Source organism: Herpailurus yagouaroundi, unplaced genomic scaffold (genome assembly GCF_014898765.1).
Source record: "Herpailurus yagouaroundi ecotype Mexico unplaced genomic scaffold, PumYag 184, whole genome shotgun sequence".
NCBI classification, from domain to species: domain Eukaryota; kingdom Metazoa; phylum Chordata; class Mammalia; order Carnivora; family Felidae; genus Herpailurus; species Herpailurus yagouaroundi.
Window position 1 is genome coordinate 22599252 of NW_024412415.1, and position 17076 is coordinate 22616327.

At 37.7% G+C, this 17076-nt stretch overlaps 1 protein-coding gene across 11 annotated transcripts in view; it reads left to right on the plus strand.

The window, feature by feature from the left end:
* TCF12 (transcription factor 12) overlaps positions 1 to 17076 on the plus strand; it is a 396860-nt gene that overhangs the window by 90316 nt on the left and 289468 nt on the right. The window contains exon 1 of one of the 11 annotated variants that reach the window (XM_040492798.1): positions 15555 to 15594. The exons of the other annotated variants lie outside the window; for them this stretch is intronic. Coding sequence (XP_040348732.1) covers positions 15570 to 15594 — 25 coding nt within the window. The 5' untranslated portion in view covers positions 15555 to 15569. Of the gene's footprint in view, positions 1 to 15554; positions 15595 to 17076 lie in introns of those variants that run through there. 11 annotated transcript variants of the gene reach the window in all.

Here is a 17076-nt window from a genome sequence, read left to right on the forward strand (position 1 = left end):
GTGTGTGTGTGTGTGTGTGTGTGTGTGTGTGTGTGTGTGTGTGTGTGAGAGAGAGAGAGAGAGAGAGAGAGAGAGAGAGAGAGTTTATGTGCAAAGTTTTCCAGTTACCTCTTGTCTGTTTGTTGTATTTTATGTGTCTTCAGTGAAAGAAAATGTTTGGAGCAGAACAGTAGATGTAAAATAAGAATTCATGCTATTGTTTCAAGCTGTATCCCTAATGATATGATACAAAGCCAGTGTTGTGCCTCCTTTCTTGGTCGGATTATAGACTTGTAGTTATTGGGCAATTATATACTGAAATAAAGCTCCATATTAGGATGGTTTTCCTTTGTGGTGCTTACATTTCACAGGAACATTTAGAGGGACACAGTCCTTGTATTTTCCTTTGCCCTTCTAATCAGCAGTTTATACATATTGGAACCCCACATTTGAATTGGTAAATTCTAGATTGCATTTCATAGCTTGTGTTTCCTGTAATACTGAATGTACTTATTTTAATAAGGAAAGGGTGATAATTAGTTTCTAACATGGGCAATTTTGCTGTTATTAATTACTACCCTACATGTCTGTTGGCCTGCAGCATCCTTCCTACAGAACTTAGAGCAGAGGAAGTTTTGGTGGGCCAATGTGTTCTTGGAATATGTTTTGGAATATTGCTGAACTTTTTTTTTAATGTTTTTTTTTTTGAGAGAGAAAGAGAGTGTGTGTGAGCAAGGAGGGGCAGAGAGAGAGGGAGACACAGAATCTGAAGCAGGCTCCAGGCTCCGAGCTGTCAGTGCTGAGCCTGAAGCGTGGCTGGAACCCATGAACTGTGAGATCATGACCTGAGCCTAAGTCAGATGCTCAACCGACTGAGCCACCCAGCTGCCCTGAATATTGTTGGTGAACTTTTAAAAATTTCTTAACTACTTTGAGCAGAAGACCTAAATTAAAATTTTCGCTATTCTATACACCTAAAACTAATATAATATTGTATGTCAACTATATACTTCAATAAAATAAAAATTATTAAAAAGCCTATAAAAATCTCCACATCACTCTTCATATTTGCTAACTAAATTCTCAGGTGTTTGTTTTAATTTCCCAGGCCCCTTATTATGGGACTAGGTCATGGAATGAAAGATATCCTTGTCCCACCATCTTAGTTATTTTTTCACTAATGGTAAAGGATTTGAACTTATTCATCCATTCTTCTCTGATTCCTTTGCCTTTTCTCTCTCCTCTTACCTCGTTGACCCTCTCTTCCCACCTAGTGACTAGATAAAATGGTTGACCAGATCTGTGAACATAGGAAAAAGCTGGTTATTGAACTAGTATAGACAAGGATTAAACTTGTGACCTTATGTTATCTTCCTTGCAATTCTAATTGCTGCATTATAATGTCTTATTCCATTCAGATGTTTAATTGGTTACCAGCAAAGGATAGGCCTATTTAAAAGTTTGAAGGAAATAAGATCTCATCAATATATGTTATAAAAAAATGTCTCTTTTAGTCTGTGGGTGTAGCAAACTACCTACTGCTTAAATGATGATGGTCTAAAGATTCAAAAAGACTTTTGTAGGGTTAATTTTTCATGGCACTGCATTTAATATTTTTTAAAGAAATGAAAATCAGTACATATTTTTGTGTTCCTTATCTACCATATCTCTTTTGTTAGAACCACAGAGTTGAATCTCTTAGAAATAATCATAGTGTTCTTGTAAATTCATCTTTATTGGCTAATACATTTTACAATAGTTAACAGTCTTATTCAGGAGTACAGAAAAAGTAAGTTGATCAAAATAAGTCAGCAAAGTTTTTAGTTTATTACAGAAACAATCACCTTTTTTTGCGTGTGTGATTCATTAGATTATCTTAAAAATCGATCTCCTTAAACTTAAGCCTTGCTCTCAGATCCAAGCCCCCTTAAATTTTGTTGTCATATTCTTTCTGCTTTTGATGTATTTTTTTTTTTTTGTTTTTTAAAAAGGAAATTTTAAAACTTTAATTTTCCTGTCAGTCAGCAGTCAAGAGTTTGGAAGAGTTTAAGGGCCACTCTTTTAGGGGTGGCTAAACAGTGGCTCAGTCTGTTAAGCATCCGACTTCGGCCAGGGCATGATTACTGACATCTGCTAATAAGGATATTTGAGGAGTCTTTATTTTAGTGAGAATTGAGGAAGAATAGAATTTAGAGTATAGTTTCATTTTCAAGTATGCTAGATTAAGTATATATACTTGTTCCCACTGAGTGCATCTATAAAACCTGGACAAAATGAATGGAACAGCTTTTGAGGACTCTGAAGAAAAAATAATAACAGGTGGATTGGGAAAGAAGACTAGAATTCAGAGTACCACCAAACTGTGTATGGGTTTACTATTTCATTCTTTTCATTATTGCTGAGGCTGAACTTGGCACAGTCTGAAAGCTACAAGTTGGCACTTAGGTATGGACAGAGAGAGCTTCAAAAGAAGCCCAGTAGTTCTGACTCCAGGAGTGGGAAAGTTAACTACCAATGTTCAGTGTGAATGTGGAAATTTCATCTTTTTTCTTTTCTGTGTTCTCTCATGCCATAGTCCCAGCAGAGACTTCAGCAGTAGCCTACAGTGAAAACCACTGAGGGATGGGAACCCTCCTCTTCAGTTGGCAGCTCTTCACTGCCTTTTTGTTTCCTCTTTCTTTCTTTTCAGTGCCTGGCCCAGAACAGGTACAATAGAAGTATGTGACCAAGCAGGTTACCTGAAGCCCCAGCATTCTGGCTGAAGAAATGAAAAGGGATGCCCCAGGGAATTGGAAAGTACTGAGGTCCTGTAGAGGGAAAAACTTGGAAAGACAATACCATAAAGTTGTTTATGAATTTCTAGACTCACCCCTGAGCTGTGCATACATACTACCACCCATGTCCTCCTCTGTTCATTGGATGATAGAAGGTGGGACAAATTTGAATAGCACCTCAAAGGCTTTGAAAATTGAACTGATACTGGAACCTTGCCCATGGAAGCCATGTTAGAACTTGTGGCCTGAACCTCACCATGTTGATCACCTGTTATAACAAAAATATTAACATTATCCACAGGATTTAAATGAACCAGATTTTCATATTTAAAATATTAAGATTATGATCCAAATGTATTAGCATGTAAAGAATCAAAATTTTCATTTTACATGAGAAGAGGTGATATATATACTATTATGATAGAGATGTTGGAATTACATGACAGAGATGTTATAGTAGCTATTATACACATGTTCCAGTGAGCAACTGTGAACGTTTTTGAAATAAATGGAAAAGTAGAAAATCTCAGCAGAGAAAGAGAAGATATAAAAAAAGACATGGAATTGTTAAACTGAAAAATACAGTAGGGGGAAAAAATCCACTGGATGACTCAGTAGCAGAGAGGAAAGAAATTTTTTTAATGGCTTTTTTTTAATTAATTAAAAGAAATTTTTAAAATGTTTTTATTTATTTTTGAGACAGAGAGAGACAGAGCATGAGCAGGGGAGGGGCAGAGAGAGAGGGAGACACAGAATCTGAAGCAGGCTCCAGGCCCTGAGCTGTCAGCACAGAGCCTGATGCAGGGTTCAAACTCCCGGACTATGAGATCATGACCTGAGCCGAAGTTGGACACTCAACCAACTGAGCCACCCAGGCGCCCCTAATTTATTTTTGAGAGAGAGGGAGATAGAGTGTGAGCCAGGGAGGGGCAGAGATAGAGGAAGACAAAGCATCTGAAGCAGGCTCCAGGCTCTGAGCTGTCAGCACAGAGCCTGACGTGGGGCTTGAACTCACAGACTGTGAGATCGTGACCTGTGCTGAAGTCGTTCGCTCAACCAACTGAGACACCCAGGAGCCCCAAAAGGAAAGAAATTTTTAAAAATTGAACAGAGCCTCAAGGAAAATGGGAAAATAACAAAGTATCGGGCATTTTAAGACCTTTTAAGAAAGAATGTGGTGCTAAAAAATATTTGAAGAAAAATTGCCTTAAAATACCACAAATTTAGTGAAAGCTGTAAACGTACAGATTTAGAGAACCCAAAACAGCATAAGCCCAAATAATTCCATATCCAGACAGGTCATAATAAATCAGAAACTAAAAGCAAGAAAGCAGTGTTTAAAGTACCCAGAGAAAAATGATGTAAATGATTGAGGATTTCTCGTTAGATATCATGGTGGGGGGGGCAAGAAGAGGTAGGCAAAACACTCTTAAAGTGCTGAAAGAAAAGACTTGTCCATAACCAGCAAAAATATTTTTTAGGGATGAAAGTGACATAAGGACATATTCAGATGAAGGAAAACTTAAGATAGAAGGGAAAATGGTACCAGAAGGAAACTTGGACATAAGGAATGAAAGAAAAGCAATAGAAATAGTACATATCTGTGTAAATAACAGACTGTTGAGTTCTTTAAAATATATTTGATAGTTGAAAGTAAAAATTGTAACATTGATGTGGTTTTTCTTGGATGTGGTATAATATATGTTACCTGTGGTCCACTTGAAGTGATAAAATTTTGATTCTTAAGTAGGCTCTGGAAAGTTAGGTATGTATTTGTAATCCCTAGAACCACCACTTACACAATAAAGAGATATGTTGGGATCACAATGAAAAAATTCAAATGGAATATTAAAAAAATCTCAACCCAAAAGAAGGCAGAAAAGGGAACATAAAGGAAACAAGCTGAAAACAATGAAATGGTAGGTGTAAATTGTAACAAATTAGTAATTGCATTGAAATTTTAAATGCTCTAAACACATTAATTAAAAAATTGCCAGTGCATAAATTATGATGCCATTATATGCTGTCTATTAGAAACTAGTTCAAATATAATATTGGTGGGTTAAAAGTGGAAGGATGAGAAAAGAGACCCGATGCAAACAGCAATCAAAAGTGTAGTTGCTTTATTACTAACAAACTAGATTTCAGAGAAAAGATAAGTACTCAGGATAAAGAGGAGCATTACACATTTATGAGAGGATTAATTTACCAATCCTGAATGTGTGTATATCTAGCAAGAAAACTTAAAATACATGAAGCAGAATCTGACGGAACTTAAGGGAGAAATACAGAACTTAACAATTACAGTTGAAGACTTCAACACTCCTTTCTTAGGAATTGGTAGAACTAGCAGGTAGAAATCACCAAAGAGTACAGAATACCTGAATAACACTACACCAACCAGAGCTAGTTGGTATTTATAGTATACTTTACTCAACAAGAGCAACAAAATATACATTCTTTTCAAGTAAACATGGAATATTACCAATATAGAACATACCTTGGTCATAATACAAGTCTTAACAAATTTAAAAGAATTGAATTCAAAGTGTGTTCTTCAGACCGTAACCAAAGTGAACTAGAAATCAATAAGAGAGAGATAAAAGGAAAATCTTCAAGCTCTTGGACATTAAATAGCAGACTTCTAAATAATCCATTGGGTAAAAGAGGAAGCCTCAAAGGACATTAAAAAATATTTTGAACTGAACAAAAATGAAAATATAACATGTCAAAAATTTATGCAGCTCAGGCAGTTTTTACAGGAAGAGTTATTGCATTCAATGCTTTTATTAGAAAAAAAGAAAGCCCTGAAGTCATTTTGTTTCTATCTCAAGAAACTAGAAAAAGGAAAATAAAATAAATTCCAAATAAGATGATAAATCAACAAAATTCAAAGTGGAAATATAATAGCAAAAATACAGCCATAAGTTGGGATTTTGGGGGGCAAAGTTTAATAAAGTTGAGAATTTCTAGCAAAATTAACAAAAAGAAAAGAGAAGACACATAGAACTAGTTATCAGCAATGAAAGAGAGGATATCATTACAGACTTCACAGGAATCCAGAGGAAAATAGAAACCAACTATATGCACATAAATTTGACAAATTAGGTGAAATGGACCAATTCCTTAAAATGGACTAATTCCTTAGCAGACTAACGAAACTCACCCAAGAAGAAAAAGAGTATAATGAATAGTCTTCAAACTATTAAAAGAATTGAAGTCATAGTTGAAACTTTTCCAAAAAAGAACTCTTCAGACCAAGTTGGTTTTACTGGTGAGTTCTACCAAATACTTAAAGAAGATATAAAATAACATTCTTTCTCTACCATTTCTTCCAAAAAATGGAAAAGAACACTTTTCCATCTCTCTTCAAGCCTGAATTAACCTGATGTCAAAACTAGACAATCACAGTAAATAATAAAGGGCGAAAAAAGGAAAGAAGAAAGAAAACAATGAAACCAATACACCTCATGAACATAGTTACAGAAATCTTCAACAAAAGATTAACGAATCAAATCTTATTAAATCTGCAAAATGAATAATGTACCATGGCCAGAAATCCTACCAAGAAATCTACAGCTAACATTATACATTATGATGAGGGACCCAATGCTTTGAATAAAAACAAGGGAAGGATGTCTACTCTTACCTCTCCTATTCAGTATTTTACTGGAAGTCCTAGTTATTATTCATATGCCAACAAAAGGAAGTAAAAGAGGAAGAAACAAAACTGTCCCTATTTGCAGACATGATTATATAAGAAATCCCAAAGAAATCTGCAGAGACCTAGAATAAGTGATTTTAGTAAGGTCATTGGATATAAGATTATCATACACACACACACGCATGCGCCCACATAAAAAATTGTATTTCTGTATACTAGCAATGTATAGTGGGAAAATGACCTAATAAGTACAATTTATATTAGCTCCAAAGGAATGTAATACTTTGGTATAAAGATAATATGCATGTATACATGATCGGTATGCTGAAAACTGCTAAACAATGATGAAGGAATTCAAAGAAGATAGACCTGAGTAAATATAGAGGCATTCTATGTTCATGGATTGGTAGACTCAAATAGTAAAAATGCCAGTCTTCCCAGTTGGATTTATAGATCTAACATAATTTCAGTGAAAACTCCAGCAGTACATTTTGTAGATGTAGGCAGTCTGACTTTACAATTTATATGAAAATATAAAGGAAAATGTAACTAAACCAATATTGAAAAAAAAGAATAAAGTTAGAAGAATTATACTTGTTGATTTTCAGTTACTATAAATCTATAGTAAACCAGACTGCTGTACTGGTGACGAGATAGGGACATAGATCAGTGGAACATAATGGAGAGCTGAGGAATAGTCACACAAATATGGCAAAGGTGTAAAAGAGGTTCAGTGGATAAAGAATAGTCTTACCAACAAATGGTTTTTAAAAATCATACTTTTTAAGGCAAAAAAAACCACTCAGTGTTGAAATAATTGGACATTCATTTGCAAAAAAAGCCCTCATTTTAAATTTCCATCTTCTATAAAAATTAACTCAAAACCCATCATAGACCTAAATGTACAATGTAAACTGTTAAACTTTTAGAAGAAAACAAGAGAAACCTCCTGATGTGGAGTTAGAGTTTTTAGACCTGACATAAAAAGCAGGATTTATAAAAGAAGAAGTTGATAAATTGGACTTGATTGAAACTAAAAATTTTGCTCTACAAAGACAATGTTGAAAAGCAAAAAGACATGCTAGAGATTAGGGAATGATATTTCCAAATAGATATCTCTAAAAAAGACCTGTATTCAGAAACATGTAAATAACTCTCAAAACTCAACACTAAGAAAGCTAACAACCCAATTAAAAATTTTTTTAATGTTTATTTATTTTTGAGAGAGAAAGACAGAGTGCGAATAGGAGACGGGCAGACAGAGAGAGAGAGAGAATCAGAAGCAGGCTCCAGTCTCTGAGCTGTCAGCACAGAGCCTGAGGCAGGGCTTGAACTCACGAACTGTGAGATCATGACCTGAGCCAAAGTTGGACGCTCATCCAACTGATCCAGCCAGGCGTCCCTAACAGCCCAATTTAAAAATGGGTGTAAGTTTGAGCAGACATACCAGCTAAGAGGATAAAAGGTTGGCACAATACACATGTAGAAAGATGTTCAGCATCATTAGCCATGACAGAAATGCAAGTGAAAACCATGTTGAAATAAATACCCCTAAATACCTATTCACATAGCTAAAATTAAAAAATCTTCTGACAGTATACCAAGTACTGTTGAGGATGGAGATCAGTGGAGCGTCTCATACATTGTTGATGTGAATGCAAAATGGCATAACTATTTTGGAAAACAGTTTGACAGCTTCTCCTAGAGTTAACCGTACCCTTAACCTGTGACCCAACAATTTTACTTCTTGGTATTTATCCTATAGAAATGAAAATTTGTGTTCACACAGAATCCTGTATACAAATATGTATAGAAGCTATATTCATAGGTGAAAAGAACCGAGGCAACCTAGCTGTCCTTCAGTAGGTAGAGGGTTACACAAAATGTGGGCAAGCCATACAATAGTATAATATTCAGCAGTTACAAGGAAAAACTGCTTATACATGCAACAATTTGAATGAATATCACAGACATTATATAAATGAAGGAAACAATTTTAAAGATTCAATACTCGGAGAGGGAAGATGGCGGCGTAGGAGGATGCTGGGCTCACCTCGCGTCCTGCTGATCACTTAGATTCCACCTACACCTGCCTAAATAACCCAGAAAACCGCCAGAGGATTAGCAGAACGGAGTCGCCGGAGCCAAGCGCAGACGAGAGGCCCACGGAAGAGGGTAGGAAGGGCGGCGAGGCGGTGCGCACTCCACGGACTGGCGGGAGGGAGCCGGGGCGGAGGGGCGGCTCTCCGGCCAAGCAGAGCCCCTGAGTCTGGCTTGCAAAAAGCGGAGGGGCCTGACGGACTGTGTTCCGACAGCAAGCGCGACTTAGCGTCTGGGAGGTCATAAGTTAACAGCTCTGCTCAGAAAGCGGGAAGGCTGGAGGACAAAGGGAAGGAAAGCTGCTGAGCCCCCGGACTACAGAGCTCAGTTTGGTGGGGAACAAAGGCGCTCGCCAGCGCCATCTCCCCCGCCCATCCCCCAGCCAAAATCCCAAAGAGAACCAGTTCCTGCCAGGGAACTTGCTCGCTCCGCGCAAACACCCAACTCTGCGCTTCTGCAGAGCCAAACCTCCGGCAGCGGATCTGACTCCCTCCTGCTGCCACAGGGCCCCTCCTGAAGTGGATCACCTAAGGAGAAGCAAGCTAAGCCTGCCCCTCCTGCCCCTGTGCACCTTGCCTACCCACCCCAGCTAAGACGCCAGATCCCCAGCATCACAAGCCTGGCAGTGTGCAAGTAGCCCAGACAGGCCACCCCACCCCACAGTGAATCCCGCCCCTAGGAGAGGGGAAGAGAAGGCACACACCAGTCTGACTGTGGCCCCAGTGGTGGGCTGGGGGCAGACATCAGGTCTGACTGCGGCTCCGCCCACCAACTCCAGTTATACACCACAGCACAGGGGAAGTGCCCTGCAGGTCCTCACCACGCCAGGGACTATCCAAAATGACCAAGCGGAAGAATTCCCCTCAGAAGAATCTCCAGGAAATAACAACAGCTAATGAGCTGATCAAAAAGGATTTAAATAATATAACAGAAAGTGAATTTAGAATAATAGTCATAAAATTAATCGCTGGGCTTGAAAACAGTATAGCTGACAGCAGAGAATCTCTTGCTACAGAGATCAAGGGACTAAGGACCAGTCACGAGGAGCTGAAAAACGCTTTAAACGAAATGCATAACAAAATGGAAACCACCACGGCTCGGATTGAAGAGGCAGAGGAGAGAATAGGTGAACTAGAAGATAAAGTTATGGAAAAAGAGGAAGCTGAGAAAAAGAGAGATAAAAAAATCCAGGAGTATGAGGGGAAAATTAGAGAACTAAGTGATACACTAAAAAGAAATAATATACGCATAGTTGGTATCCCAGAGGAGGAAGAGAGAGGGAAAGGTGCTGAAGGGGTACTTGAAGAAATAATAGCTGAGAACTTCCCTGAAGTGGGGAAGGAAAAAGGCATTGAAATCCAAGAGGCACAGAGAACTCCCTTCAGACGTAACTTGAATCGATCTTCTGCACGACATATCATAGTGAAACTGGCAAAATACAAGGATAAAGAGAAAATTCTGAAAGCAGCAAGGGGTAAACGTGCCCTCACATATAAAGGGAGACCTATAAGACTCGTGACTGATCTCTCTTTTGAAACTTGGCAGGCCAGAAAGAATTGGCATGAGATTTTCAGGGTGCTAGACAGAAAAAATATGCAGCCGAGAATCCTTTATCCAGCAAGTCTGTCATTTAGAATAGAAGGAGAGATAAAGGTCTTCCCAAACAAACAAAAACTGAAGGAATTTGTCACCACTAAACCAGCCCTACAAGAGATCCTAAGGGGGACCCTGTGAGACAAAGTACCAGAGACATCACTACAAGCATAAAACATACAGACATCACAATGACTCTAAACCCATATCTTTCTATAATAACACTGAATGTAAATGGATTAAATGCGCCAACCAAAAGACATAGGGTATCAGAATGGATAAAAAAACAAGACCCATCTATTTGCTGTCTACAAGAGACTCATTTTAGACCTGAGGACACCTTTAGATTGAGAGTGAGGGGATGGAGAACTATTGATCATGCTACTGGAAGCCAAAAGAAAGCTGGAGTGGCCATACTTATATCAGACAAACTAGACTTTAAATTAAAGGCTGTAACAAGAGATGAAGAAGGACATTTTATAATAGTGACAGGGTCTATCCATCAGGAAGAGCTAACAATTATAAATGTCTATGCGCCGAATACCGGAGCGCCCAAATATATAAAACAATTACTCATAAACATAAGCAACCTTATTGATAAGAATGTGGTAATTGCAGGGGACTTTAACACCCCACTTACAGAAATGGATAGATCATCTAGACACACGGTCAATAAAGAAACAAGGGCCCTGAATGAGACATTGGATCAGATGGACTTGACAGATATATTTAGAACTCTGCATCCCAAAGCAACAGAATATACTTTCTTCTCGAGTGCACATGGAACATTCTCCAAGATAGATCATATACTGGGTCACAAAACAGCCCTTCATAAGTTTACAAGAATTGAAATCATACCATGCATACTTTCAGACCACAATGCTATGAAGCTTGAAATCAACCACAGAAAAAAGTCTGGAAAACCTCCAAAAGCATGGAGGTTAAAGAACACCCTACTAACGAATGAGTGGGTCAACCAGGCAATTCGAGAAGAAATTAAAAAATATATGGAAACAAAGGAAAATGAAAATACAACAATCCAAACGCTTTGGGATGCAGCGAAGGCAGTCCTGAGAGGAAAATACATTGCAATCCAGGCCTATCTCAAGAAACAAGAAAAATCCCAAATACAAAATCTAACAGCACACCTAAAGGAAATAGAAGCAGAACAGCAAAGGCAGCCTAAACCCAGCAGAAGAAGAGAAATAATAAAGATCAGAGCAGAAATAAACAATATAGAATCTAAAAAAACTATAGGGCAGATCAACGAAACCAAGAGTTGGTTTTTTGAAAAAATAAACAAAATTGACAAACCTCTAGCCAGGCTTCTCAAAAAGAAACGGGAGATGACCCAAATAGATAAAATCATGAATGAAAATGGAATTATTACAACCAATCCCTCAGAGATACAAACAATTATCAGGGAATACTATGAAAAATTATATGCCAACAAATTGGACAACCTGGAAGAAATGGACAAATTCCTGAACACTCACACTCTTCCAAAACTCAATCAGGAGGAAATAGAAAGCTTGGACAGACCCATCACCAGCGAAGAAATTGAATCGGTTATCAAAAATCTCCCAACAAATAAGAGTCCAGGACCAGATGGCTTCCCAGGGGAGTTCTACCAGACGTTTAAAGCAGAGATAATACCTATCCTTCTCAAGCTATTCCAAGAAATAGAAAGGGAAGGAAAACTTCCAGACTCATTCTATGAAGCCAGTATTCCTTTGATTCCTAAACCAGACAGAGACCCAGTAAAAAAAGAGAACTACAGGCCAATATCCCTGATGAATATGGATGCCAAAATTCTCAATAAGATACTAGCAAATCGAATTCAACGGCATATAAAAAGAATTATTCACCATGATCAAGTGGGACTCATTCCTGGGATGCAGGGCTGGTTCAACATTCGCAAATCAATCAACGTGATACATCACATTAACAAAAAAAAAGAGAAAAACCATATGATCCTGTCAATCGATGCAGAAAAGGCCTTTGACAAAATCCAGCACCCTTTTTAATAAAAACCCTTGAGAAAGTCGGGATAGAAGGAACATACTTAAAGATCATAAAAGCCATTTATGAAAAGCCCACAGCTAACATCATCCTCAACGGGGAAAAACTGAGAGCTTTTTCCCTGAGATCAGGAACACGACAGGGATGCCCACTCTCACCGCTGTTGTTTAACATAGTGCTGGAAGTTCTAGCATCAGCAATCAGACAACAAAAGGAAATCAAAGGCATCAAAATTGGCAAAGATGAAGTCAAGCTTTCGCTTTTTGCAGATGACATGATATTATACATGGAAAATCCGATAGACTCCACCAAAAGTCTGCTAGAACTGATACATGAATTCAGCAAAGTTGCAGGATACAAAATCAATGTACAGAAATCAGTTGCATTCTTATACACTAACAATGAAGTAACAGAAAGACAAATAAGGAAACTGATCCCATTCACAATTGCACCAAGAAGCATAAAATACCTAGGAATAAATCTAACCAAAGATGTAAAGGATCTGTATGCTGAAAACTATAGAAAGCTTATGAAGGTAATTGAAGAAGATTTAAAGAAATGGAAAGACATTCCCTGCTCATGGATTGGAAGAATAAATATTGTCAAAATGTCAATACTACCCAAAGCTATCTACACATTCAATGCAATCCCAATCAAAATTGCACCAGCATTCTTCTCGAAACTAGAACAAGCAATCCTAAAATTCATATGGAACCACAGAAGGCCCCGAATAGCCAAAGTAATTTTGAAGAAGAAGACCAAAGCAGGAGGCATCACAATCCCAGACTTTAGCCTCTACTACAAAGCTGTCATCATCAAGACAGCATGGTATTGGCACAAAAACAGACACATAGACCAATGGAATAGAATAGAAACCCCAGAACTAGACCCACAAACGTATGGCCAACTCATCTTTGACAAAGCAGGAAAGAACATCCAATGGAAAAAAGACAGTCTCTTTAACAAATGGTGCTGGGAGAACTGGACAGCAACATGCAGAAGGTTGAAACTAGACCACTTTCTCACACCATTCACAAAAATAAACTCAAAATGGATAAAGGACCTGAATGTGAGACAGGAAACCATCAAAACCCTAGAGGAGAAAGCAGGAAAAGACCTCTCTGACCTCAGCCGTAGCAATCTCTTACTCGACACATCCCCAAAGGCAAGGGAATTAAAAGCAAAAGTGAATTACTGGGACCTTATGAAGATAAAAAGCTTCTGCACAGCAAAGGAAACAACCAACAAAACGAAAAGGCAACCAACGGAATGGGAAAAGATATTTGCAAATGACATATCGGACAAAGGGCTAGTATCCAAAATCTATAAAGAGCTCACCAAACTCCACACCCGAAAAGCAAATAACCCAGTGAAGAAATGGGCAGAAAACATGAATAGACACTTCTCTAAAGAAGACATCCGGATGGCCAACAGGCACATGAAAAGATGTTCAGCGTCGCTCCTTATCAGGGAAATACAAATCAAAACCACACTCAGGTATCACCTCACGCCAGTCAGAGTGGCCAAAATGAACAAATCAGGAGACTATAGATGCTGGAGAGGATGTGGAGAAACGGGAACCCTCTTGCACTGTTGGTGGGAATGCAAATTGGTGCAGCCGCTCTGGAAAGCAGTGTGGAGGTTCCTCAGAAAATTAAAAATAGACCTACCCTATGACCCAGCAATAGCACTGCTAGGAATTTATCCAAGGGACACAGGAGTACTGATGCATAGGGGCACTTGTACCCCAATGTTCATAGCAGCACTCTCAACAATAGCCAAATTATGGAAAGAGCCTAAATGTCCATCAACTGATGAATGGATAAAGAAATTGTGGTTTATATACACAATGGAATACTACGTGGCAATGAGAAAGAATGAAATATGGCCTTTTGTAGCAACGTGGATGGAACTGGAGAGTGTGATGCTAAGTGAAATAAGCCATACAGAGAAAGACAGATACCATATGGTTTCACTCTTATGTGGATCCTGAGAAACTTAACAGGAACCCATGGGGGAGGGGAAAAAAAAAAAAAAAAAAAAAAAAAAAAAAAAAAAAAAAAAAAAAAATGAGAACTGAGAACAAACTAAGGGTTGATGGGGGGTGGGAGGGAGGAGAGGGTGGGTGATGGGTATTGAGGAGGCAACACTGTGCGATCAGCACTGGGTGTTGTATGGAAACCAACTTGACAATAAATTTCATATATAAATAAAAAAAATAAAAAATAAAGATTCAATACTCTTTGGTTCCATTTATACAACATTCTGAAAAGACAGAACTGTAGTGATAGAGAACATGTCAGTCATTCCTTGCTGGAGTTACCTTTAGAGGGAGCATGTGGCTACAAAGGCTTGAGGGATTGTTTTTGTGTGGTGTAACTATTCTCTATCATGATTTGGTGTTGGCTCTAAGAACATATGTTACCGTTCATAGACCTGCACTCTCCAATTTTGAAGTTAATTTTATTCTATGATAATTTGCCAAATATAATTTTAAGAAGAACTAAAAATAAAAGTTAGGGGAAATGGGCAGGAAAGATGGTGATAGAGACCAAATTGTACCAAATTCAGAAATTTGTGTCTGGCTGTAAATAAAGCATTGGTTTCAATGATCTTATTTTCTACATAACATGTGAAAGCCAGGTATATATGAAAAATGTATTAAAATTTTTTTAAGTGTTCATTTTTGAGAGGGGGAGGGACAGAGAGAGAGGGAGACAGAATCTGAAAGCAGTCTCTGGGCTCTGAGCTTTCAGCACAGAGCTGGATGCAGGGTTCGAACCCACGGGCCATGAGATCATGACCTGAGTCAAAGTAGGGCGCTTAACCAACTGAGCCACCCAGGCACCCTTTGAAGTATCTTTAGATGTGTTCCATTATCTCCCATTTTCTTCTTGAAACAAACATTTTTTTGTCAATAAAACTTTATAATAATATTATGTGTGTTATAACATCAAGAGGTGCATAATATTAAATGACTCATTTTTATTTTAACTTATTCCCATATTTCTGTGGATTGTCTTTCCTTTAAGAGTTCAAGGGAAAAGATACAAGGGAAGGATTGCCACTGTCCCTGTAAATTCATAGGAAAAAAAGAATGCATCTAGGTATGGAAGCATAACCTAGCCTGAGTTGCGTCCAGGTATGGAAGCATAACATAGCATAACCAGATTGAGGAGAATATGAAACTATTTCTAGAAAAAGAGGGACCAATGAGATTTGGTTTTGGGATCTGGGTATATTGATATTGTGAAAAACCAGAAGCTCTTGCTATACAGGCAAAGACATGATGGTGATAGTGGGGTGTGTGTGGTGGATGGAGTTGATGGTTGGCGGGGGGTGTTCAACATGCTTCATGAGAAAACAAACACTTCTTTCACTTTTCACTCTCCAGAAACTGAGCACCAAGAGGAATAACCAAATATGCCTTCAAAGAAATGGCATTCTCTTTTTCCTCTCTAGGTGAGCACATGTAAAATCATATTCAATCACAATTAATGTTAAGATTACTTAACATGTGAAGTCTATTAAAATAAATGTAATCCATCTAATACATGTACTTTATATTCATAAACCTGAGATTTCTTTCTACATAGATGAGAAATCCATGTTTGATTGTCTATAAATAATTGATTATGTATTTTTTTGACACAGCACGGAGTATTAACTATCAAAAGACGGTTACCAGTCAAGCATGTCATTTCTAGAGTCCTACACAGATATATCCCAATCTGAAAAGAAAGCTAACTGATTTGGGAGAATGTCCTAAAAGCTTTTCTTTTGACTGACAGGCTGTCAGTCTAAAGGGAAACTCAGTTTTCCACTCAGTATGTTTCTATAAATGCTTCAAGTTTAAACAGATAAAATAGAACAATCATAGTCTATGTATGGATCCTTTAATGCTGCACTACTCATGCATAATACTTATTAGTTTGTGGGTGATGACTGATTGAGATTAATCCTTTATCATGTTCACACCTGGAAAACCAGATAATGTGAACTCTGCATCTAAGAAAATAAGATCACTTCTGAAGTCAGTTAGTTAGTTTTATAGGTGTGCTGAGAGTTCATCAGTTAAAAGTATTGTACTTCTTCCAGAGTGTATCACTACTTAGTTAATAGTATATTTGAAAAATTTATTCTTCTACAAGAGGAATATGATTATTTCCTAAGGACTTTTATATTAGAAATTTAACCAACATTTATTAATTTCTGAAAAATTTCAAATCCTCACTTTCCATGGGTTGAGGTAACATGAAGGTGTTGCAGTATAGGGTAACAGTTAACTATAGTCAATTCTCATTTGAGATTGTTATGTTCTGTAAAGTCAGCATAGACACTAAGTTAATGAATAATGAACCAGTGCTTCTAATAGAAATATAGAATTAGGTTCCTATAAGCCTCTGGTCACAAAATTTTTGTTAACTAATCAATACATAAACTTGTTTTATGTTTTATGTGTTTCGGTTTAAGGACTTACTATGTAATATATCTCATTGATTGATTTAATATTGAACTCATGATCAACAATATTATAACTCATCCCTGAAGCTGACCATATCTAGCACACATTTTTTCTCCAGAAGAACCCAACCTTCTTGTGCTTTACGAACACTAGCCAGCACTTAAAATGGCTTGGGAGCTATTTTAAACAGGGAAATCAACAAAAAAGAAGACAAAAACAGTAAGCATGGCACTGAGTAGTCTGCAGGAAGGATGCTTTTTTATAGTCTGAGAGCTAAAACAAGGAGGCCTTGTTTGACCTCAGCTGGGAGCATACATGTTAGGTATTCCTAATTTTTTACCTGATTCCCAATTTTTTACCGCTCTGCACATGTCCATGAATAACTGGAAAGCCCAACCAATATATGAGTAAATTTTAGTAAGTAGGCAAATTTGCAAATATAGGATCTGTGAATAATGGGGATCAATGGAATCTAATGG